Source organism: Loxodonta africana, chromosome X, assembly GCF_030014295.1.
Source record: "Loxodonta africana isolate mLoxAfr1 chromosome X, mLoxAfr1.hap2, whole genome shotgun sequence".
Taxonomy (NCBI): domain Eukaryota; kingdom Metazoa; phylum Chordata; class Mammalia; order Proboscidea; family Elephantidae; genus Loxodonta; species Loxodonta africana.
Genome location: NC_087369.1, coordinates 172,969,303 through 172,994,906, shown reverse-complemented (window position 1 = coordinate 172,994,906; position 25,604 = coordinate 172,969,303). Strand labels below are relative to the sequence as shown.

At 41.3% G+C, this 25,604-nt stretch overlaps 1 protein-coding gene across 3 annotated transcripts in view; it reads left to right on the top strand.

Annotated features, from left to right (window-relative positions):
* CD99L2 (CD99 molecule like 2) overlaps positions 1 to 25,604 on the top strand; it is a 105,887-nt gene that overhangs the window by 26,213 nt on the left and 54,070 nt on the right. For all 3 annotated transcript variants that reach the window (XR_010319689.1, XM_064277721.1, XM_064277720.1), the window contains exon 2: positions 14,595 to 14,660. Coding sequence is in view for 2 of the 3 variants with exons in the window: in XM_064277721.1 (XP_064133791.1) it covers positions 14,595 to 14,660 (66 nt within the window). In the remaining variant the exon portion in view is untranslated. The remainder of the gene's footprint in view (positions 1 to 14,594; positions 14,661 to 25,604) is intronic.

Genomic DNA, 25,604 nt, shown 5'->3' with positions numbered 1-25,604 from the left:
ACTCTAAAGGGTACTTTCTATGGATTGGATCAGTAGAGCACCTTGGGAAGGTCCGGAAGAAACCTGGACAAACGCATATGAAAAAGACATTAGAATTACATACAGATAGGAGATGAAAACGACATGGAAGTTAACTATCGAAGAAGGTATGCACCAAGGGCTTAGTTAACGGAGTAGTTCAGTTTGAGTGGGATTCGTCGTGGAAGACTTTGTCAATGAAAGAAATTCTTTTTCAGGAATCTTTGCATCATTAAAATTAGTGAATGTTGTATCAGCCAGGATGGACTAGGTAAAGCTGTGGTAATAAACAGCCCCACATGTCTCAGTGGCTTAACACAACAAAGTAAGAGTTCTCACTCATGCTGTGTGCTCAGACAGGTTGGGATGGGGTCTCTGCGAATTGTAGTGGTAAGCCACAATGCATCCATATGAAGTCATACTTTACAGTCATTCACGGAGTCTGTCAAAGATTTGTTAGTGACACAGTAAACTGATCCCAATACAATGTTGAGTAAAAGAGCTGGCTATACCCGGGTGGTACAGTGGTTAAACAATTGGCTGCTAACTGAAAGGTCAGCAATTTGAACTGACCAACCATGGGAGAAAGATGTGGCAGTCTGCTTCTGTAAAGATTACAGCCTTGGAAACCCTATGGGGCAGCTCCGTTCTCTTCTATAGGGTCGGTATGAGTTGAATTCAACTCGATGGCAGTGCGTTTTTGGCTTTTTTATACCATTGTATATACAGCATTATCTCAAGCCTTTATTATCATTATTATTTTAGTAACAGCTTTATTGAGATGTAACTCACGTACTATTCACCCATTTAAACTTTCAATTCAGTGGTTTTCAGTATGTCGACAGAGTTGTACAGCCATCACCACAATCTAATTCCTGAGCATTTTTACTGCCCCAAAAAGAAAGTCTTGTTTCATTGACAGTCACTCCCCATCCTCCCCTTATCCCAGCCTCCGGCAACCACTAATCTGCTTTCTGTCTCTACGTTTGCCTGTTCTAGATATTGCATATAAGTGGTGTCATGCAAGGTTTGTCCTTTTGTGCCTCACTTAGCATAATGTTTTCAATTGATGCCTTTGAATTGTGGTGTTGATGAAGAATCTTGAATATAGCATGGACTGCCAGAAGAATGAACAAACCTGTTCTGAAAGAAATACAGCCAGAATGTTACTTAGAATCAAGGATGGCAAGGCTACGTCTCACATACTTTGGACATGTTGTCAGGAGGGAACAGTCACTGGAAGAGGACATCATGCTTGGTAAAGGAGAGGGTCAGCAAAAAAGAGAAAGACCCTCAACAAGATGGATTGACACAGTGGCTGCAACAATGGGCTCAAGCATAAAAATGATTGTGAGGGTGGCGCAGGAGCCGGTACTGTTTCATTCTGTTCGGTATAGAGTCATTATGAGTTGGAACCGTCTTGACAGCACCTAACAACAACAACAACAACGACAACGACAATGTTTTCAAAGTTCATCCACGTGATAGCCTATATCAGAATTAAGTTCTCTTTATGGCTGAATAATATTCCCTTGTATGGATGGACTACATTTGTTTTATTCATTCATCTGTTGATGGATGTTGTGATGATTATTTAATGTTTTTTTAAACAACTTTTTTGAGATAAAATTAATACACCATAAAGTTCACCCTTTTAAAGTGTACGATTCAGTGGTTTTTTTTTTTTTTTTTTTTAGTATGTACACAGGTTGTGCAACCATCACCATAATCAATTTTAGAATCTTTTCCTTCCCAGTGCCCATTAGCAGTCACTCCCAAATCTCTGCTCCCCCCATTCTGGGCAACCACCAATCTACTTTCTGTCGGTATGGATTTACCTATTCTGGACATTTCATATACATCAAACCATACACAATAGTGTTCTTTTGTGTTGGGCTTCTTTTATTCAGCCTAACATTTTCAAGGATCACCCATGTTGTAGCATGTATCAAGCCTTCATTCCTTTTTGTGGCTGAGTACTATTCCGTTATATGGATATGTCACGTTTTATTTATCTGTTCATCTGGTGATGAGTGTGTCTTTTTAAGTATTTACATAAACACCATTATACTTCAGGCATCCTTGTTCCCCTTAGTGGTATGTTTTGAGGCTCTTTGATCTGAGTCTGGGGTGAATTGTCTGTGGAGTGGAGGCCTAGACTAGAATTTCTTCAAAAGCTTAGAGCTCCTTGAGACAGATAAAAGAAAATTTCAAACTTGTTCTTTTAGAGGTTCTTAGGCTGGATACAGAACTCAATTTAAACATTCAAGACAGTCCTCCTTGTGATTAGAGGACTGGACTCCGCTTGAAGGCATTACACGAACATGCTCAGTCCCAGAAACACTAAACTGATCATCCAGGAAACTCTCATTCATTTGTCTTAACCCTGGGAGAACCTATAGAAGAGCGAGAAATTCGGCAGGTTAGAAAAGAGATGACAGAAATCTGATTCAGTATCGTATGTTCATTGATTCTGATATATGTAACTCTGTTTTGTCTGTTATTGCCATTTCAACATTTTTTTTATTGTGGTAAATATATGCACGTATGTGCATATTGCAGTGTGATGGATCACTTTCATGTGGCCTTTTTCCCCATGGTCTTGTAACTCCCACCCAAGTGATTGGGTGGGACTGTGCAAATATGGTAATTGTGGCCCACCAAGGAGCTGGTTAGTTTTGCCATCCCACTGGGCTTCAGAGAGAGCCAATTCCAGAGCAGACAGAGGATCTCACCACCACCAAGGGGGGAGAGCCAGGAACAGAGTGCATCCTTTGGACCTGGGATCCCTGCACTGAAACCCTCCTAGACCTAGGAGACAGAGAGCTGTAACACTGAAGATGGCAAGATGGCAAGAAGCAATGGAAGAGAAATGGCAGCAACAGAGGCAGTAGAACCAGGAGACTGGGAGGAGCCAGTGTGGGGGGTTTCCCAGCCCAGAGTGAGAAAGCTGAGTGTCTTTGGGCAGAACGCTTGCTGGTGGAGTAGGGTGCCTCCAGGCAGTTGGTGGATTTAGGTTTGCTGACCATGGAGCTAGAGCTGAGCGCCTCCAGGCCAAGGCTTACTGGCAGAGTGGGCTGCTTCTGGGCACTTGTTGGTGGAGCTAAACGAGCTTTGTAACACTTGCCCAAGCAGAGCAGAGGCCGAGGTCAGAGAGACGTATGCCTGTGGGCACGGCTGGGAAGAGGCTGTCCTGATGGAAGAACTGTATCCTGAGTATTTCTGAGACTGAATTGTTATCTGTTACTTCCCTAAGAAACTTCATAACTATGATTATGGCCTATGAGTTCTGCGTGGCCATGGCAATGAATTATCAAACTCAGCAGAGAAGGAGAGAGTGCCGTGGGAGGGAAGGTTGGTGTCAGAATTGGTGAAGATGGCAGAGGGAGGAGGCATGTCTGACCTCTGCCTCATAGGAATCAGCCTTGGGCTGCTGATCTTGATTCTTCTTCGCCCTTGTCAAGTTAAAGGAGATCAGACAATGCCCTGCTATGCCATTTTTTACACACACATATATACCCACACATATAACGAAACATTTGCTATTTCAACATTTTTTCTGTGTACAATTCAGTGACATTAATTACATTCATCATGTTGTATAACCATAACCACCATTCAGATTTTCCCATCACCCTTAACAGAAGCTCAGCTCTTCCTAAGCAATGGCTCCCTTTTTCTCCTCCCTCCCGCCCCTGGTAACCACTAATAAGCTTTGGTCTCTATACATTTGCCAAATGTAACTCAGTTTTAATTATCTTCTTCCACAAAGCCTTCACAAGTATGCTTCTGTGGGTTATGTTCAGAGGAATGAAGTCTTCATAGGAAGGCACCTCTGTTCTCTTATCCTCTTAAACCCAGACTGAGAAGTAGGATCAGGGACCTACCTGGACATTTTGAAAAGGAAGCTTTTAGTTTTAGAACAGTTTGAGATTTACTGAAAAATTGTGATGATGGTACAGAGAGTTCCCCTGTGCCCTGCACCCAGTGTCCCCTATTAAAAACATGCCACATTAAAGTGGTACATTGGTCACAGCTCATGAACCAATATTGATGTGTATAGTTAACTGAAGTTCACACTTGATTCAGAATTCCTTAGTTTCCCGTAATGACCTTCTGTTTCAGGGTCTCATGCCCTAATTGGACATTTTGCATCTGAGAATTATTGGGCTGAAAGGTCAAAGATCAGAGTTCCCTTTGTCTTTGGGTTGTTCGTGGCCTAAATTGTTGAAGGTTTCCTAAATTGGATGTGAAAAAAAAAAAAGCCACTGCTCAAACTGCAATATAGATTTGTCTTATTTTCCCTGGTGCTGTTCCATCTGTGGTACTTTGTGGCAGCGGTCCTAGGAAACTCACAGGCCCTAGGTGGTACAAATGGTTTGTGCTGGACTGCTAACCTAAAGGTTGGTGGTTTGAACCCACCCAGTGGTACTGCTGAAGACAGGCCTGGTGACCTGCTTCCGTTAAGATTACAGCCAAGAAAACCCCATGGAGCAGTTCTTCTCTTTAACACACGGGATTGCCGTGAGTTGGAATTGACTCAATGGCAACTGACAGCAACAAGGAAACACATGCTGTTCCAACATCCTTTCCAAATCTTGGCTTTCCCCCATCTTTAAATCTTACCATCATGGTAGGTATCAAGTGGTATGTCAGCGTTCCCAGCAAATGTGATAAATGTGTCACACCTGCAGTGCTGTGCACAGGGCTTCATGCACACATGCGTGGGTGACTTACTATCTCCTGGCCTGGGAGTGGTTCTGTGTTCTGGTCAAGTGAAGATGCCATTTGTCTCCTGTCTTTCTTCCCAAGCCATGTTCTTCCTATTTCTAGAAACTTCTCTTAAGCTCACAGGCTCCAGGAAGCCTCACAGGATTTACCCTACTCCTTACTCTTGATTTTTGTAGAACGCTTAGGTAGTATGTGCTATTGGCAGATTTCACTACAGTGAAAAATCACCAAAGGAAGAACATTCACGCCTCATTGATGGGCCCTTCTGGAAGGCCATGTCGCTGTTCTTTGGGCCGCATGCTGTAGGATCCATATGGAAAAGTGAGACCAGTAACCCACTGAATTCTCAATTCTTGACTTGCTGGCTTTGACTGCTTCATGCTTTGGCCTTCTCATCTGGAAATGGGAGTGTGGTCAACCTATTTTTTCATGAGTATTTTGATAATTCATAAGATTTGCAAATTAAGCTCCTTGTGGATAAATTAAAGCTAATACCCCCTGGAAGCCCCTCTCTGTGTTTTGGGTTGGAGTGACTGACAAGTATGTTTTCCCCAGGTAAATAAAAGACGCTGGTGATTGGACCTCTCGTTCAGCACCTCACCTCATTCAAATGCCCTGCGAGTACAATAATTGGAGGAAGATGTGCAAATGACAGGACCGTGGTATAATGTTCACAAATGCCAAGTTGTAGCACAGGCCTAATAATATACTGGGTGTGAATTATGGACCATAATTAAGGCCTTTGTCGGTCATATTACCCAATTAGAATATATGCAATTGTAAGTAGCAACCCTTTTTTTTTTTTTAAGAATAATTGTTGAAAGTGTGATATTACAGGGTTATCAAAATGGGATCTGGAAAGATTTCCAAATGCATACAGCAAACCTACTGGGAATAAAGGTGGATACTTGAACTCTTTCAAACGTGTCAGCTGCTCTGGCGACTTCTCCAGACAGAGGCTGTACTGTTCGTCTTGCTACTCCCTGTACCTGAGATGGGGCCTGGCACGAGGTGGATGCTCAGCAACGATTGGTTGACAGAAAGAAGGAACAGGTACATCGGAAAGGAATGAGGGAGGGAATATCAGTTTCCTCTTGCTGCTGTAACAAATGACTACAAATTTAGTGGCTTAAAGCAACACAAATTTATCTTACATTTCTGGAGGTTAGAAGTCTGACATGGGTCTTACTGGGCTCACATCAAAGTGTTGAAATCCTAACCCCTGGTACCTGTGAGAATCTCCTTGTTTGCAAATAGGGTCTTTGAAGATATCAGTTAAGCTACTATGAGGTCGTACTGGAATAGCATGTGTCTTAGTCATCTAGTTCTGCTATAATAGAAATATCACAAGTGGATGGCTTTAACAAAGAGAAATTGATTCTCTCACAGTCTGGTAGGCTAGAAGTTCAAATTCAGGGTGCCAGCTTCAGGGGAAGGTTTCTCTCTCTGTCAGCTCTGGAGGAAGGTCCTTGTCATCAATCTTCCCCTGCTTGAGGAGCTTCTCAGCACCAAACCAAAAACACATTGCTATCGATCAGGGACACACTATTCCCCTAGCTCTGCTTTCTTGGTGGTTTGAAGTCCCCGAGTCTCTGTAGTCACTTTTCTCTTATATGTCTCAAAACAGATTGACCTACCACATGAACCAGAGACCTACGTTATCCTGAAACCAGAAGAACTAGTTGGTGCCCGGCCACAATCGATGACTGTCCTGACAGGGAGCACAACAGAGAACCCCTGAGGGAGCAGGAGATGAGTGGGATGCGGACCCCAAATTCTCATAAAAATACCATACTTAATGGTCTGACTGTGGCTAGAGGAATCCCGGTGGGCATGGTCCCCAAACCTTCTGTTGGCACAGGACAGGAACCATTCCCGAAGACAACTCATCAGACATGAAAGGGACTGGACAGTGCGTAGGAGAGAGATGCTGATGAAGAGTGAGCTAATTATATCAGGTGGACACTTGAGACTGTGTTGGCATCTCCTGTCTGGAGCGGGGAGGGGAGGTAGAGAGAGTTGGAAGCTGGCAAAATTGTTCACGAAAGGAGAGACTGGAAGGGCTGACTCATTAGGGGGAGAGCAAGTGGGAGTAAGGAGTAAGATGTATATAAACTTATATGTGACAGACTGACTTGAATTGTAAACGTTCACTTGAAGCTCAATAAAAGTTAATAAAAAAAAAGAGATTGACCTAAGACAAAACCACATCTTGTAGATGGAGTCTTGCCTCATAAACATAGCTGCCTCTAATGCCGCCTCATAACATCATAGGGGTAGGATTTACAACACATAGGAAAATCACATCAGATGACAAAATGGAGGACAATTACACAATGCTGGGAATCATGGCCTAGCCAAGTTGATGCACATTTTCTTGCGGGGAGGGGGGGAAACAATTCAATGCATAACAGGTATAGGGTGGGTCCCAATCCACCATGAGTGATGTCCGTATGAAAAGAGGAGGACAGCCATGTGAATACAGAAGCAGATATTGGAGAGATGCTGCCATAAGCCAAGAAACACCCGGGGCCATCAGAAACTGAAAGACACAAGGAAGGTTCTTCCTCTGGAGCCTTCAGAGGGAGCATGACACCTTGAATTTGGACAATAAATCCCTGTTGTTTTAAGCCACCCAGTGTGTGGTACATTGTTGTGGCAACCACAGGAAACATACCCCAAAAAACCAAACCCGAAGCCATCGAGTCGATTCTGACTCATAGCGCCCCTATAGGACAGAGTAGAGCTGCCCCATAGAGTTTCCAAGGCTGTAATCATTAGGGAGGCAGACTGCCACATCTGTCTCCTGCAGAGCAGCTGGTGGGTTCCAACTGCTGACCTTTCAGTTACATTAAAAAAAAAACAAAACAACCACTGCTGTCAAGTTGATTCTGACTCATAGTGACCCTAAAGGACAGAGTAGAACTGCCACATAGGGTTTCCAAGGAGCGGCTGGTGGATTCGAACTGCTGACGTTTTGGTTAGCAGCCGAGCTCTTAACATATACCCTATGAATTCCTGAAATCAGCTGCGTGGGTGGACCTCCTCAGGGGCCACTGCAGGTGTATTGATGGTGGTGGTTGCTCTAGACTGAACTGCTGGTCCCTGCCTTCTGGTAAGCTGCTGCCATTGTGTCATTATTGTCGTCTCTGGGAGTGCTTGAAATTTATTCATGAACCAAGTTGGAGCTCAGGTGGCAATAGCTAAATCCATTTAGCAATCAGAATAAGAGGAAAACCATTTTCATGTTCCCTTGCAATGCTGCAGTGCTTAGCTCACCCAGAGGATATTAATTACTCAGCATGCTTTGAGGTGTAAAAGCATACATTTATCAAGACAAACATATTCGAATCTGGATTGAGGCAACAAGAGTTAATATGGTGCAAAAATTCAGAGAAGTCAGGCACTGGCAGAACACAGCTCTGTCTCTTTGCTCCCACGCTCTCTAGCACGAGGCGGGAACAGATCAGTACTTGTTTTGTGTTAAGGAAGAGAGACTGTTTTCACCAAGAGACATTTGTCAAATTGACTATAGGACCCAGCAAGTTTGTCGCATAGGTTTCTCGCAGGCTTTTCTCAGGAATGCTTCCGTGGCAGGTGGGGAGCTCCTGCGTCAAGCAGGTGTGATCTTGTTTTTCTGACCTCTTATTAATCAGGGCCCCAGTGGCCCCCTGCCAGAGGGCAGGGGAAATGCTTGTTTTACAAGTCCGTGGTGGTTGCATCCTGTGAGGTCTTTATCGTATTATCATGGGGTATCCTTATTACGTGGCTCAATTCAGGTTCAGTGAAGCTGGGCCCTTTATCTCCCCATCAGTTGACTCAGTCTGTTGGGGCTGCTCTTAGTCTTGTTCTCTGACCTCCAAGTGATCAAGGGGCTCATGATTTGATCCCTTAGCTCTGAATTGGATCCTGATCCATCTTGCAGGGCTTTCCCTGTGTTTGTTAGCAGGCTCATTGTTGACCCAGTCAGCCTCCTCTTTGATAAGGAACTCTACCTCCTTTCCGGAAGAGCTGCTCTCTGGACCCAGGCAGTAGCCCAGATGACAGGCAGGTGGGTGGCACCCTGGCTTTCCTGGACAAACTTAAGTATAGTGTGAGCATGTATGGCCCTTCAATTAAGGCAAACAAATGGAAAACACTGGGATGACGAATCTACAGTTCCCCACCTTTGGAGTCGAAGATATTCCCTGTGTGTTTTTTTTTTTAATTGTGGTAAATATATATGTAACAAAATATGTGCCAATTCCACCTTTTTTTCTAGGTACAGCACAACGATATGAATTACAGTCATCACATTGTGCATTCGTCACCACCCTGTGTACTTATTCGTCCGCCAAAAAGGGTCAGCATTGAAAAATTTGAAAACTGAAGCAGCTTGGATGTGTATTTATTCAATCAGGATTTATACTGGACCCTCCTCCAAGAGAATTAAAAGCTTCTTACATATGCAAAGCAGGCCACTTAAAGGAAAAAGGTAGAGGAGAGGCCATTCTAGGCAGGGGGCACTTGAGAGAGCCTTTCTCCCTGACTTGCTCCCTGGATCGTCTGATCTTCTGATCCTCTGCAGCCAGGGCTCTCAGCCTCTGCAGTTCTTGTCCCGTAGCAGGGAGCAGACACGCTCCTCTGCAGAGATGAGTTTGCTCTTGGCATGAAACCCAAGCAGGGATTTGTCACAAAGTGTTATTGGTACTCTGTCCTTGTACTTCTGTGGAAACAGATTGGGAGGCTCTCCCGGCCTGGGGACAGAGTTCGGATCATCAAAAGAACAAACCTGTGGGGAGTGCTTCTTCTCTGCTGGGCCTGTGCTCAGGGTTGGCATGGAGGTGACCAAGCACACTTCCTAGAGCAGTGCCATCCAATGGAACTTTCCGTGATGATGGAAGAGTTCTTTATCTGTGCTGTCCACCACAGTGGCCACCAGCCACATGGGGTGTCCCAGCACCTGACATGTGGTGAGTGTGACTGCGGAGCTGACTTTTAAAATAGATTGAATTGTAATGAATTTTAATTGAAACAGCCACATGTGGCTTGTGTTCCCCTGGTTGGACAGCCCCGGTCTAGAGAACACAAACACCTGCCTGGATTGGGCGGGCTTTCAGGAGGAACTAAGGGCAGCGGCAGACATTGAAGGAGGGAAGGACCAGTTAATCAAATCAAACTGAAGGGCTACTAGGCTCAGACATGTCAGTCAAGGCGTTGGCAGGTACTGGTTCACAGCCAGTCTGTGATGGCATTCTCCAGCAAAGACCGTTTGACACCCTCCACTAAAGTGTGCCCTTAGTTTTAGATGCCAGTTAGCATGAGTCAAATTGCAATATGACGTCAAACTTGTGTTCCCTCCTAAAGGGACAGAATCCACTTCAGTACAGAACAGGCCACTGGCGGGAGGGGTGTGTGTGGGTAGAACCAGCAATTTCCTCAGTGGATTTTCTCAAGGAACTGCCCAAGCTCTTAAGAAATGGGTAGATTTCCAAAGCTCTACTTTGTCTGACGAGGACCTTTTTAGACAGCGATCACCAGCTGGCTATGTGGTTTGATTTTTCAATTAAAAGAAATTCTTTGTGGCCCTCTGTGGCTGACTAAGGTCACTCTTCTACCGACTACTTGAACACTGGCCTCCCGGATACAAGGCTTTGGGGATTGTGAATTGAGGCTATGGCGAATCAGCTGCTTCCTAACAGGGCCTGGGAGCGGGTGAATGTGTTCATTACGTGAGGAATCCCATCTGCCTGCATCCCAGACTGGGTGTTTAGTTCTAGATTGCATGAAAGGTATATAGAATATGACCCTATTATAGACCAATTGAGTGGTGGTGTCTCTCATAGGAATATTTGTTCGCTTCTTGATTTTAGCAGCCATGTTTTGCTGTAGGCTCTGGAGAAGTTAGTAGCTCAGGATCTTGATTGAGACTGAATGGTTCTGTCTAGAGATGGTTTAGGTCTGTTGAATCCAAGGTCAGTGAGGGATTGATGAATACTGGAAAATCATGTTCTATTACCCTGAACTCTTTACTTGATGACATGTAGCGGGCTAGATCAGTGAACAGTAGGGGGATGGCTGAGGCCAAAACGTCTTATTACTTGTGCAAGATGTTACTTGGAGGAACCTACTCTTGCAATTCTTGGATGAGAAAGTAGGGGTAGAGTTTGAAGAAGACCTGTGTGGATGGTTGGCTTATGGTTTCGGAGTGATTTATGCAGCACGTTTATCATCATCATCATCATCATCATCATCATTACTGTAAGAGAGACATGTACATGATTAAAAACAAAAATGGCAGAGAAGGGTTTCAATTAATAGGAAAATGCTCCTTCTCCTTTCCTCTGATCCTTATTCTGATTCCCGCAACATAACCACGGTTACCAGTTTCCTTGTGTAAGCTTCCAGAAAACGTATATAGATGTAGATATGAGCATATACACACACGGGAGATTACTTCTCTGCACCTTGCTTTCCTTTGTTTAGTACTGTATCTTGGAGATCTCTCCCCTGTCAGCGTATAGGCTTACCTCGCTCTTTTTACCAGCCTCACGATGTTTCATTGTATGGAAGAACCGTATCTCATTTACCATTCCTCTCTGGTGAATACTTAGCCTGTTCACATTTTGATTGGCTGTTGTAAGCAGTGCTGCCATGGACATCCTTGTACATACCTCTCTGAGTACATGTACAAGTATTTTTCTGTAACAGGTACCTAGAAGTAGAATCGCAAGATTGAAAAATATGCATATTTGAATTATTTTAAGTTTTTGAATGTTAAAACAGTTACAAACTTAGGGATAAATTGCAAGCACAGTAAGGAACTTCTTTGATTCCTCTGAACCACTGACCGTAAGTTGTCCTCTGCTGTGACATCACCTCCAGATATTTTAGAGTGCATTTCGTACAGGCAAGGACATCCCGCTGCAGGGCAGCCATCACAGTCAGGCAGCTAATCTTGGCCCATTACTGCCTCCTAATCCTCAGACCCCATTCACATTTTGCCAGTTGTCCTAATAATATGTGTGGGTGTCTGTGTGTCTCTCCAACTATTTTTCCCTGAACCATTTCAGAATCAGTTGCAGACAAGATGCCCATTGCCTTTGATATTTCAGCATGCATTTCCTAAAAACAAAGACACTCTTCTCCAGGACCACAGCACATCTATCGCAATCAGGAAATTAACAGTGATCCAGTATTACCAGCTGGCCCAAAGACCTCCTGCAGATGTCACCAATTATCCCAGTCATGGCCTTTCTAGGTTCAGGATCCAATCCAGGATCACCCATTGGTTATAGCTGGCATGATTTCCTTGCTCTCAAGGATTCAAGTCTTGCACTGCCTGTTGCTCTTTGCCTGCGAACAGTTGCCTCCTGTGTTTTGTCCATTTTACGAATGTTTACAATGGACAGGCTAGTCTGATACCGGTTACTCTATCATAGTGAGAAGCAAAAGTCTACTTCAGAATTTTAGAAGCTAGGTTATTAAGTGCCATGACTTCTCTTTTCTTGGTGGATTATATCCTTTATTCTCATGAAATATTGCTCTTTTCCTATGCAGAGTTTTTGGTCTTAGATTTTTTTTTTGTCTGATATTAATATTGTCACATCTGTTTTCTTCCTGTTGGCAATTGTTAGGTGCGGTTGAGTCGGTTCCAATTGATAGTGACCCTGTGTATAACAGAACGAAACACTGCCTGGTCCTGTGCCATCCTCACAATCGTTGCTATCTTTGAACTCATCCGTGCGGTCACTGTGTCAGTGCATCTCCTGCGGGGTCTTCCCCCTTTTCACTGACCCTCTACTGTTGGCAGTTGCCTGGTATATATTTATCCGTTCTATTATTTTCAACATTTTTTGTTTACCATTTTGCTTTAGATTTATGTTTTGTTGATGGCATGTAGTTAGATATCTTTTAAATCCCATTTGTCTTTTAATGGGGAGTTTAACCCATTTGCAGTCTTTTTTGTTAGTGATTCTCCCTTCCCAGTTTTCCCATTTGTTAGCATGTTACATTACTACAGTACATTTGCCACAACTAACTGATACATTATTGTTTACTAAAGTCCATACTTTATTCAGATTTACTTAGTTTTTGTTTAATGTCCTTTTTCTGTCCCAGGATCCTACTCAGGACACCACATTACATTTAGTTGTCATGTCTCCTTAGGCTCGTCTTGGCTGTGACAGTTTCTTAGGCTTCTCTTGTTTTCGATGACTTTGACAGTTTTGAGGACTGGTCAGGCATTTTGTAGGATATTCCTCTGTTGGAATTTGCTGTTTTTCTCGGGATTATACTCGAATGATGGATTTGAGGTAGGAAGACTGTGAGGTAAATGCCACCCTCATCGCATCTCATGTCAGGAGTACATGCCATCAGCATGACTTACCCCTGTTAAATGTTAATCTTGATTACCTGGCTGAGGCAGTATTTGGCAGGCTTCTCCACTGTGAAGGTACTCCTTCCTGCTTTCCATACTGTAAAAGGCAGTCACTGTGCACAGCCCACAGTTAGGGAGAAGGGAGTAATGTGCCACTTCCTTGAATTCTCCTGTACAGGAGATTAGCGTATTCTATTTAATTAAACATTTATCTCAGTATGAACTCATGGGTATTTATTTTTATTTTGGGTTATAATCTAACTCCACTTTATTTTGTTGCTCAAATTGTTCCAGCGTTGACCAGTGGGAACTCTTTCAGGTAGTTCCTATGCGCCTTTGGTATAACACCATCATTGTTACTGTTTTCTTCTTCTTCTTCTTCTTCTTTTTTTAGCACTTCCTTACTTTCTAGCACTACAGGATGCTCCAGGCTCATCTTGTATATTTCCTGCCCCAATCCTACCATCAGCCATTTCTCCTAGGAGCATTGGTTGGTTTTATTGGAGAATGGGCTTAGAAACCAAGATCTGGGTGCTGGGTGTGTTCATTGCTTCTGGGGTATCACTGCTTCTAGGCCTTCCCAGATGTAGAGTAAGGAAATACATGTGTGTATACTAACCCATAATAAATTTTTTATACTAACCCATGTATATACACATATCCATAAATGTTTATGTATGTAACCACCAATATCTATATTAAGCTAAACCTGAGTCTATAGTGATGTCTCCAACTCTAATGCATTACCACATGGATCATTCTAAGCCTCTTCCCCTTGTCTGTAACCTCCCACTCCAACAGTGAGAAAGCTGACTCTCATCATCTCCCACCTGTTAAATTAATTGTTCAATTACAGCATACATGTAGAGCGATTTGTTTCAGAACTGATAACCCATACCCCTGTGGGAAACTATGTGCCCATCTATAGGGATCAGTAGCTATCAAGTTCAGTAGGGCGTGGGGCTGGGCATACAGACCCACTTCTGAGGACAGATTCTCCTGTGAAAAGCCTTTTCAGTTATATGTGATCAGTCAGGACTCCCAGTCTAGGTGGGCTGCCATGGGCTGGAGGGAAGCTACCCGGGATTGACAAAATGCGGAGCAACCTTTATGAACCCGGGGTGGGCTGAGAGAACTTCACCCATGATTAGTGGACCTTTGGGCAATTACACTCCCTCTTGTAAAAGTCAGACTTTGAAGAAGGTTGTCTGCAAGACTGTACTTCGTGTTCCAAATAGCTGACCTTCAACCTTCCGTTGGAGCCGAAGGCATTTTATTCTGATGCCTTTTTTTTTTTTTTGGTGAAGATAAGTTGGTTGTGGAAAGATATCAACTCAATATGTGTTTGGTGGTTTCAGCTGATTTCCTTTTGGGGCATTGCCTTCATAACTTTGTCTACAGGGAAACGGCCATTTCAAGAGCATACTTTCGTATTATTTTGTTTCATGCAAAGATAGTTAAGTTTAAAAATCATTTTTATATTTAGGATTCGGAGATGCTGGTAATGGTCTCAACTTGGAAGATGCGCTGCAAGAAACTTCTTCAGTAAAGCGTGAGTAGTAAATTTTAAAAAACTCTATTAAAAGCAAATGAGCAATTCATAGGCACCACCCACTCAGGTGCCTGTGTTTTACTTGATCAGATGAAATATGGTTATCATAAGTTGCTTTATTTAAAAGAAAATCTAAAAATGGAAAACTCCTTTGTTTCCTTTGTTGAGAATACTCAGCCTTGTGTGATAACTCATGCAGCATTCTCTGACCCAAGTCATAGTCCCGAATGATGTGACGAGCCTTCAGTGGCCTCCCAGTACTGCCTTCCCTGGCTCAGTAAAAAGCACTTTGAAGGGAATAAGGGAGTTGTCTCAGTTTAGATTTTCTTTTTGTAATAAACCCAGCTTCTCTTAAAAATGGAGTCTATATAGTCTCTCAGATATTTAGCTTTGTCATCAGTTTTCCTTTTCTTTTGAAAATAAAATTAAACCATTCTTTTTAAAAATGCATGAATACTTAAAAAGTAAAGCTGAGGTCCTTCTTGATGTTTCCCCATCCCAAGAGGGAACTACTATAGCCAGTTTGGGATACATTGGTCCCGGTTCATTTTCTATGCTGTTATATGTATCTACAGACCTACAATGTATTGTGGTTTTTGTTTTACGTGACATGTGTACGGGTGTTTCATATAGTCATTATGTGTATTATTGCCCGACTTGCTTTTTAAATTTAATGTGTTTAGAACACCTGAATCTGTTTGTCTGTCATCTCTCTATCATCTGTTTCTGTCTATCTATAACTCCACCTATTATCTACTTATGTATTTCTCTATCATCTATTTGTATCCATCTGTTTTTTTTTATCATATGGAGCCCTGGTGGCACAGTGGTTAAGCGCTCAGTTAGGATGCTAACTGAAGGGTCGATGGTTCAAACCTACCAGCTGCTCTGCAGGAGAAAGATGTGGCAGTCTGCTTCTGTAAAGATTAGAGCCTTGGAAACCCTATGGGGCAGTTCTGCTCTGTCCTTTAGGGTCTCTATGAGTTGGAATCAACTCAACGGCAATGGGTTTGGTTTCTGGTCTGGTATCTGTCATATATCTATGTATAATCTATTTCTATCATCTATCTCTTCATCTGTCAGTCATCCATCTGTGTATATCTACCTATCCCATCATCTGTCTATATCCATCAATCATCCTTTTTATATCTGTCTGCCTATCTACCTACCTTATTCTTTTTAACTGCTCTGTAGTGTAATGGAAACCCTGGTGGCCTACTGGTTAAGAGCTACGGCTGCTAACTGAAAGGTCAGCAGTTCAAATCCACCAGGCACCCCTTGGAAACCCTATGGGGCAGTTCTACTCTGTCCTATAGGGTCGCTGTGAGTCAGGATCAACTCAGTAACAATGGGTTTGGTGTAGTATACCACAGTATGCATTTAGCAAACATTTGAGTACCAGCTATGTACCAGCCACTGTTCCAGGCACTGGGGTACAGCTGTGAACAAATCTGACATAAGCCTGTGCCCTCATGGAGCTGACATTCAGTGGTGTGGCTTTGCAATGACTGATGCCATTTCCTTACTGGCAGACATGTGGTGTGCTTCCATCTTGCATGATTACAAATGGAGCTGCGGTGAACTTTCTTGTGCATGCCCCTTATGCTCATGCTCAGTGGAATTGCTGGGCCAAAGGGTGTGTGCATTGTATATATTAATGTTGTATGCTGTCAAGTCAATTCTGACTCATAGTGAACCTGTACAACAGAGTACAACTGTCCTATAGGGTTTTCTAGGCTGTAATCCTTATGGGAGCAGATCGCTAGGTCTTTTCTCCCATGGAGCTGCTGGTGGGTTCGAATGGCCGACCTTTTAGTTAGCAGCCAAGTGCTTAACCATTATGCCACCGGGCCAAATTGTTTTCCAAAATGGCTGGGCCGTTATACATTCCCACGGATACGATTACAGTCAGTCCTTGGATTACAAATGAGATCCGTTCCTAAGTGTCTTTAAAGTCGAATTTGTAGGTAAGTTGGAACAGGTACATATGGTTTTTATTTAGCCTTACTTTAGTAGAAGAAAATGCTCAAAGGCTTTTCCGTGATTTAAAAGCTGCACAGCACCAAGCGAAGGTGATTGTGATGAAAAATCTGTTGCAAGTAGGAGTTGGTTCAGTCATTTCAAAGGAAGGGCAAATTTACGTAATGTTAAAGGGCAATTACGAGTTGTCCAAAAGTCATAAGTTGGGTGTTCATAACCTGGGGACTTACTGTACCTGTTTTCCCAGATCTACATCAATACCATGTTTGACCAGTCAGACAAAATGTTACTAATACGATGAACAAAATAATGTATCTTCTTGTTTATTATGCTTTTTCCTGATTATAGTAAGATGGCGCATCAGTTCATATATTTATGGCCGTTTGCATTTTCTTCTTTGATGAACTGTCTTTTCATATCCTTTACTTGTTTTTCTCTTGGGTTGCTTGTATTTTTTTTATGAATTTGTGGGACCTCTCCATATATTCTGGATCAAGAAAGGAAGGGTTTCTGGTGCCAGACTGCCAGGGTCTGAGCCCTGCCTTTGCCACCTATTATCCGTTACCTTGGGCAAGTCACCTGACTTCTCTGCACCTCAGTTTCCTTATCTATTACATGAGGATTATAATAAGTTCTACCTTCTAGGGTTATTGAAAGGATTAGATGAGATGACCTGTGTGAAGTGCTTAACACAGTACTTGGTACAAGGCGAGTGCTGCGTAAGCGGTGGCCATTGTTGTTGTTATTTAACTGATTTAACTGGAAGGACTGACTGTGGTTGCATCTCTTGTGTAAGAGTCAAGAGGAATGCACACCTACTTAAATTGATCAACAGACTCAAGGTGCTTCCCATCAAAATCCCAGCTGGCTTTTTTGCAGAAATGGACAAGCTGATCCTAAAATTCGTGTGGAAATTCAAGGGACACAGAGTAGGCAAAACAGTCTTGAAAAAGAAGAACAAAGTTTGAGGACTCACATTTCCAAATTTTAGGACTTACTATAAAGCTAGAAATAATCAAGATAGTGTGGTACTGGTATAAGGATAGACATGTAGATCAGTAGAATAGACTTGAGAGTCCAGAAATAAACCTGCACAGCTATGGTCAATTGATTTTTGACAAGAGCGTCAACTGTACTTAATGCGGTAAGAATAGTCTTTTCAACAAATAGTGCTGGGACAACAGGATCTCCACATGCAAAAGAATGAAGTTGGGCCCCTACCTCACACCATATATCAACTTAACCCAAACTGGATCATAGACCTAAAACCATAAAAGTTTTAGAAGTTAATTTCTGTGCATGGTGTGAGGTGAGTGTTCAGGGCATTCCCAGGTTTTTCCTGAGCGTACGCACAGCCTTACACACGCAGGTGGCTATCTACAGTCCCAGGAATAAGGGAAATTGATGTGTAGTTCTCTTTTCTTGTCATGTCTTTGGTTTTGGTATGAGGGTAATGTTGGCCTCACAGAATGAGCAAGGAAGAGTTCCCTTCTAGTCTGCCTTTTGGAGGGCTTTGAGAAGGATTGGTGTTAATTCTTCTTTAAGTGTTTGGTAGAATTTCCCAGTGAAACTGTCTGTGGTCCTGGATGTTTCCTTATTGGAAGATTTTTGATTACTAACTCAGTCTCTTTATTTGTTAGAAATCTATTTAGATTTTCTACTCCTTCTTGAGTCAGTTTTGGTAGTTTATGTGTTTCTAGGAATTTGTTCGTTTCACCTAGGTTATCTAACTTCTTGGCATATACTTGTTCATAGTATTCCCTTATATTCCTTTTCTTTTATGTAATGTCATTAGTAACGTTCTCTCATTCATTCTTGATTTTAGTAACTTGGATTTTCTCACTTTTTTTCTTGGTCTGTGTACTAAAGGTTTGCCCATCTCGCTGATCTTTTCAAAGAACCAATTTTTGGTTTTGTTGATTTTCTCTGTTCTCCATTTTATTTATCTCTGCTCTAATATTTATTACTTCTTCCCTTCTGCCTTTCTGTGAGTTTAGGTTGCGTGTTTTCTAGTTTCTTACAGTGGAAGTCTCTTAGACTATTGATTAGAGATTTTTCTTCTTTTTCAATGTAGGCGTATACAGCTATAAATTTTCTTTTAAGTGCTGCTGTGGCAGCATCCCATATGTTTTGGTGTGTTGTGTTTTGTTTTCATTTGTCTCAAAGTGTTTTCTAATTTCCTTTGTGATTTCTTCTTTGACCCATTGGCTAGTTTGGAGTGTGTTATTTAATTTCTGCATATTTGTGAGTGTCTCTAATTATTTGTCATTGATTCCTAATTGTGATTGGATAACACACTTTGTTTGATTTTAACTCTTAAATTTGTTAAGGCTTGTTTTATCACATATCAGGTGGTCTACCCAGGAGAACGGATTTAAGAAGAATGAAAATTCTGCTGTTGTTGAGTGGGCTATTCTCTATATGACCTTTAGATCCTCATGGTTGATTGTGTTGATCAGTTCTCCTATATCCTTGCTGATTTGCTGCCCAGTAGTTAGTTCTATCAGTTGCTGAGAATAGGGTGTTGAATTCCCCAACTGTAATTGTGTATTCGTCTATTTCTCCTTCTCAACTCTATCAGTTTTTGTTTCATGTATTTTGAGTCCCCGATTTTTTTTTAATTAACTTTTTTTTTAATTTTTTTTATTAACTTTTATTAAGCTTCAAGTGAACGTTTACAAATCCAATCAGTCTGTCACATATAAGTTTACATACATCTCACTCCCTACTCCCACTTGCTCTCCCCCTCTTGAGTCAGCCCTTTCAGTCTCTCCTTTCTTGACAGTTTTGCCGGCTTCCCTCTCTATCCTCCCATCGCCCCTCCAGACAAGAGTTGCCAACACAATCTCAAGTGTCCACCTGATATAATTAGCTCACTCTTCATCAGCATCTCTCTCCCACCCACTGACCAGTCCCTTTCATGTCTGATGAGTTGTCTTCGGGGATGGTTTCTGTCCTGTGCCAACAGAAGGTCTGGGGAGCATGGCCGCGGGATTCCTCTAGTTTCAGTCAGACCATTAAGTTTGGTCTTTTTATGAGAATTTGGGGTCTGCATCCCACTGATCTCCTGCTCCCTCAGGGGTCCTCTGTTGTGCTCCCTGTCAGGGCAGTCATCGGTTGTGGCCGGGCACCAACTAGTTCTTCTGGTCTCAGAATGATATAGGTCTCTGGTTCATGTGGCCCTTTCTGTCTCTTGGGCTCTTAGTTATCGTGTGACCTTGGTGTTCTTCATTCTCCTTTGCTCCAGGTGGGTTGAGACCAATTGATGCATCTTACATGGCCGCTTGTTAACATTTAAGACCCTAGATGCCACATTTCAAAGTGGGATGCAGAATGTTTTCATAATAGAATTATTTTGCCAATTGACTTAGAAGTCCCCGCAAACCATGTTCCCCAGACCCCCACCCCTGCTCCGCTGACCTTTGAAGCATTCATTTTATCCCGGAAACTTGTTTGCTTTTGGTCCAGTCCAATTGAGCTGACCTTCCATGTATTAAGTGTTGTCTTTCCCTTCACCTAAAGCAGTTCTTATCTACTGATTATTCAGTAAAAAAGCCTCTCCCACCCTCCCTCCCTCCCCCCCTCGTAACCACAAAAGTATGTATTCTTCTCAGGTTTACTATTTCTCAAGATCTTATAATAGTGGTCTTATACAATATTTGTCCTTTTGCCTCTGACTGATTTCACTCAGCATAATGCCTTCCCGGTTCCTCCATGTTATGAAATGTTTCACAGATTCGTCACTGTTCTTTATCGATGCGTAGTATTCCATTGTATGGATATACCACAATTCATTTAACCATTCATCCGTTGATGGACACCTTGGTTGCTTCCAGCTTTTTGCTATTGTAAACAGAGCTGCAATAAACATGGGTGTGCATATATCTGTTTGTTTGAAGGCTCTTATTTCTCTAGGGTATATTCTGAGGAGTGGGATTTCTGGGTTGTATGGTAGTTCTATTTCTAACTGTTTAACGCCAGATAGATTTCCAAAGTGGTTGTACCATTTTACATTCCCACCAGTAGTGTATAAGAGTTCCAATCTCTCCGCAGCCTCTCCAACATTTATTATTTTGTGTTTTTTGGATTAATGCCAGCCTTGTTGGTGTGAGATGGAATCTCATCGTAGTTTTAATTTGCATTTCTCTAATGGCTGATGATCGAGAGCATTTTCTCATGTATCTGTTGGCTGCCTGAATATCTTCTTTAGTGAAGTGTGTGTTCATCTCCTTTGCCCACTTCTTGATTGGGTTGTTTGTCTTTTTGTGGTTGAGTTTTGACAGAATCATATAGATTTTAGAGATCAGGCACTGGTCGGAGATGTCATAGCTGAAAATTCTTTCCCAGTCTGTAGGTGGTCTTTTTACTCTTTTGGTGAAGTCTTTAGATGAGCATAGGTGTTTGATTTTTAGGAGCTCCCAGTTATCGGGTTTCTCTTCGTCATTTTTTGTAATGTTTTGTATTCTGTTTATGCCTTGTATTAGGGCTCCTAAGGTTGTCCCAATTTTTTCTTCCATGATCTTTATCGTTTTAGTCTTTATGTTTAGGTCTTTGATCTACTTGGAGTTAGTTTTTGTGCATGGTGTGAGGTATGGGTCCTGTTTCATTTTTTTGCAAATGGATATCCAGTTATGCCAGCACCATTTGTTAAAAAGACTATCTTTTCCCCAGTTAACTGACACTGGGCCTTTGTCAAATATCAGCTGCTCATATGTGGATGGATTTATATCTGGGTTCTCAATTCTGTTCCACTGGTCTATGTGCCTGTTGTACCAATATCAGGCTATTATGACTACTGTGGCTGTATAATAGGTTCTGAAATCAGGTAGAGTGAGGCCTCCCACTTTCTTCTTCCTTTTCAGTAATGCTTTGCTTATCCGAGGCTTCTTTCCCTTCCATATGAAGTTGGTGATTTGTTTCTCTATCACATTAAAAAATGACATTGGAATTTGGATCGGAAGTGCATTGTATGTATAGATGGCTTTTCATAGAATAGCCATTTTTACTATGTTAAGTCTTCCTATCCATGAGCAAGGTATGTTTTTCCACTTAAGTATGTCCTTTTTAATTTCTTGTAGTAGTGCTTTGTAGTTTTCTTTGTGTAGGTCTTTTACATCTTTGGTAAGATTTATTCCTAAGTATTTTATCTTCTTGGGGGCTACTGTGAATGGTATTGATTTGGTTATTTCCTCTTCGATGTTCTTTTTGTTGATGTAGAAGAATCCAAGTGATTTTTGTATGTTTATCTTATAACCCGAGACTCTGCCAAACTCTTCTATTAGTTTCAGTAGTTTTCTGGAGGATTCCTTAGGGTTTTCTGTGTATAAGATCATGTCATCTGCAAATAGAGATAATTTGACTTCCTCTGTGCCAATCCGGATGCCCTTTATTTCTTTGTCTAGCCTAATTGCTCTGGCAAGGACTTCCAGCACAATGTTGAATAAGAGCGGTGATAAAGGGCATCCTTGTCTGGTTCCCGTTCTCAAGGGAAATGCTTTCAGGCTCTCTCCATTTAGAGTGATGTTGGCTGTTGGCTTTGCATAGATGCCCTTTATTATGTTGAGGAATTTTCCTTCAATTCCTATTTTGGTAAGAGTTTTTATCATAAATGGGTGTTGGACTTTGTCAAATGCCTTTTCTGCATCAATTGATAAGATCATGTGGTTTTTGTCTTTTGTTTTATTTATGTGATTGATTACATTAATGGTTTTTCTGATATTAAACCAGCCTTGCATACCTGGTATAAATCCCACTTGATCGTGGTGAATTATTTTTTTGATATGTTCTTGAATTCTATTGGCTAGAATTTTGTTGAGGATTTTCTCATCTATGTTCATGAGGGATGTTCATGAGGGATATAGGTCTCTAATTTTCTTTTCTTGTAATGTCTTTACCTGGTTTTGGTATCGGGGAGATGGTGGCTTCATAGAATGAGTTGGGTAGTATTCCGTCATTTTCTGTGCTTTGAAATACCTTCAGTAGTAGTGGTGTTAACTCTTCTCTGAAAGTTTGGTAGAACTCTGCAGTGAAGCCAGCCGGGCCAGGGCTTTTTTTTGTTGGGAGTTTTTTGATTGCCGCTTCAATCTCTTTTTTTGTTATGGGTCTATTTAGTTGTTCTACTTCTGAATGTGTTAGTTTAGGTAGGTAGTGTTTTTCCAGGAATTCATCCATTTCTTCTAGGTTTGCAAATTTGTTAGAGTACAATTTTTCGTAATAATCTGATATGATTCTTTTAATTTCAGTTGGTTCTGTTGTGATGTGGTCCTTCTCGTTTCTTATTCAGGTTATTTGTTTCCTTTCCTGTATTTCTTTAGTCGGTCTAGCCAATGGATTATCAATTTTGTTAATTTTTTCAGAGAACCAGCTTTTGACTTTGTTAATTCTTTCAACTGTTTTTCTGTTCTCTAATTCATTTAGTTCAGCTCTAATTTTTATTATTTGTTTTCTTCTGGTGCCTGATGGATTCTTTTGTTGCTCGCTTTCTATTTGTTCAAGTTGTAGGGACCGTTCTCTGATTTTGGCTCTTTCTTCTTTTTGTATGTGTGCATTTATCGATATAAATTGGCCTCTGAGCACTGCTTTTGCTGTGTCCCAGAGGTTTTGATAGGAAGTATTTTCATTCTCGTTGCATCCTATGAATTTCCTTATTCCCTCCTTGATGTCTTCTATAACCCAGTCTTTTTTCAGGAGGGTATTGTTCAGTTTCCAAGTATTTGATTTCTTTTCCCTAATTTTTATGTTACTGATTTCCACTTTTATGGCCTTGTGGTCTGAGAAGATGCTTTGTAATATTTCGATGTTTTGGATTCTGCAAAGGTTTGTTTTATGACCTAATATGTGGTCTATTCTAGAGAATGTTCCATGTGCGCTAGGAAAAAAAGCATACTTTGCAGCAGTTGGGTGGAGAGTTCTGTATAAGTCAATGAGGTCAAGTTGGTTGATTGTTGTAATTAGGTCTTCCGTGTCTCTATTGAGCTTCTTACTGGATGTCCTGTCCTTCTCCGAAAGTGGTGTCTTGAAGTCTCCTACTATAATTGTGGAGGTGTCTATCTCACTTTTCAGTTCTGTTAAAATTTGATTTATGTATCTTGCAGCCCTGTCACTGGGTGCATAAGTACTTAATATGGTTCTATCTTCCTGGTCAATTGTCCCTTTTATCATTATGTAGTGTCCTCCTTTATCCTTTGTGGTGGATTTAAGTTTAAAGTCTATTTTATCAGAAATTAATATTGCTACTCCTCTTCTTTTTTGCTTATTGTTTGCTTGATATATTTTTTCCATCCTTTGAGTTTTAGTTTGTTTGTGTCTCTAAGTCTAAGGTGTGTCTCTTGTAGGCAGCATATAGACAGATCGTGTTTCTTTATCCAGTCCGTGACTCTCTGTCTCTTTATTGGTGCATTTAGTCCATTTACATTCAGCGTAATGATAGATGAGTAAGCCTTTAGTGTTGTCATTTTGATGCCTTTTTATGTGTGTTGTTGACAATTTCATTTTTCCACTTACTGTTTTGTGCTGAAACGTTTTTCTTTGTAAATTGTGAGATCCTCATTTTCATAGTATTTGACTTTATGTTTGCTGAGTCGTTATGTTTTTCTTGGTTTTTATTTTGAGTTATGGAGTTGTTATACCTCTTTGTGGTTACCTTAATATTTACCCCTATTTTTCTAAGTAAAAACCTAACGTGTGTTGTCCTGTATCGCCTTGCATCCCTCTCCATATGGCAGTTCTATGCCACCTGTATTTAGTCCCTCTTTTTGATTCTTGTGATCTTTTACATATTGACTTCAATGATTCCCTGTTTTGAGCATTTTTTTTAATTAATCTTAATTTGTTTTTGCGATTTCCGTATTTGAGTTGATATCAGGATGTTCTGTTCTGTGACCTTGTGTTGTGCTGGTATCTGATATTATTGGTTTTCTGACCAAACAATTTCCTTCAGTATTTCTTGTAGCTTTGGTTTGGTTTTTGCAAATTCTCTCAGCTTGTGTTTATCTGTAAATATCTTAATTTCGCCTTCATATTTCAGAGAGAGTTTTGCTGGATATATGATCCTTGGCTGGCAGTTTTTCTCCTTCAGTGCTCTGTATATGTCGTCCCATTGCCTTCTTGCCTGCATGGTTTCTGCTGAGTAGTCTGAACTTATTCTTATTGATTCTCCCTTGAAGGAGACCTTTCTTTTCTCCCTGGCTGCTTTTAAAATTTTCTCTTTATCTTTGGTTTTGGCAAGTTGGATGATAATATGTCTTGGTGTTTTTCTTTTTGGATCAATCTTAAATGGGGTTCGATGAGCATCTTGGATAGATATCCTTTCGTCTTTCATGATGTCAGGGAAGTTTTCTGTCAGCAGATGTTCAACTATTTTCTCTGTTTTCTGTCCTCCCTCCCTGTTCTGGGACTCCAATCACACGCAAGTTATCCTTCTTGATAGAGTCCCACATGATTCTTGGGGTTTCTTCATTTTTTTTAATTCTTTTATCTGATTTTTTTTCAGCTATATTGGTGTTAATTCCCTGGTCCTCCAGATTTCCCAGTCTGCATTCTAATTGCTCGAGTCTGCTCCTCTGACTTCCTATTGCATTGTCTAATTCTGTAATTTTATTGTTAATCTTTTGGATTTCTGCATGCTGTCTCTCTATGGATTCTTGCAACTTATTAACTTTTCCACTATGTTCTTGAATAATCTTTTTGAGTTCTTCAACTGTTTTATCAGTGTGTTCCTTGGCTTCTTCTGCAGTTTGCCTTATTTCATTTCTGAGGTCATCCCTGATGTCTTGAAGCATTCTGTAAATTAGATTTTTATATTCTGTATCTGGTAATTCCAGGATTGTATCTTCATTTGGGAAAGATTTTGATTCTTTTGTTTGGGGGGTTGTAGAAGCTGTCATGGTCTGCTTCTTTATGCGGTTTGATATCGATTGGTGTCTGTGAGCCATCACTAAGATATTGTAGTGATTTATTCTGTAT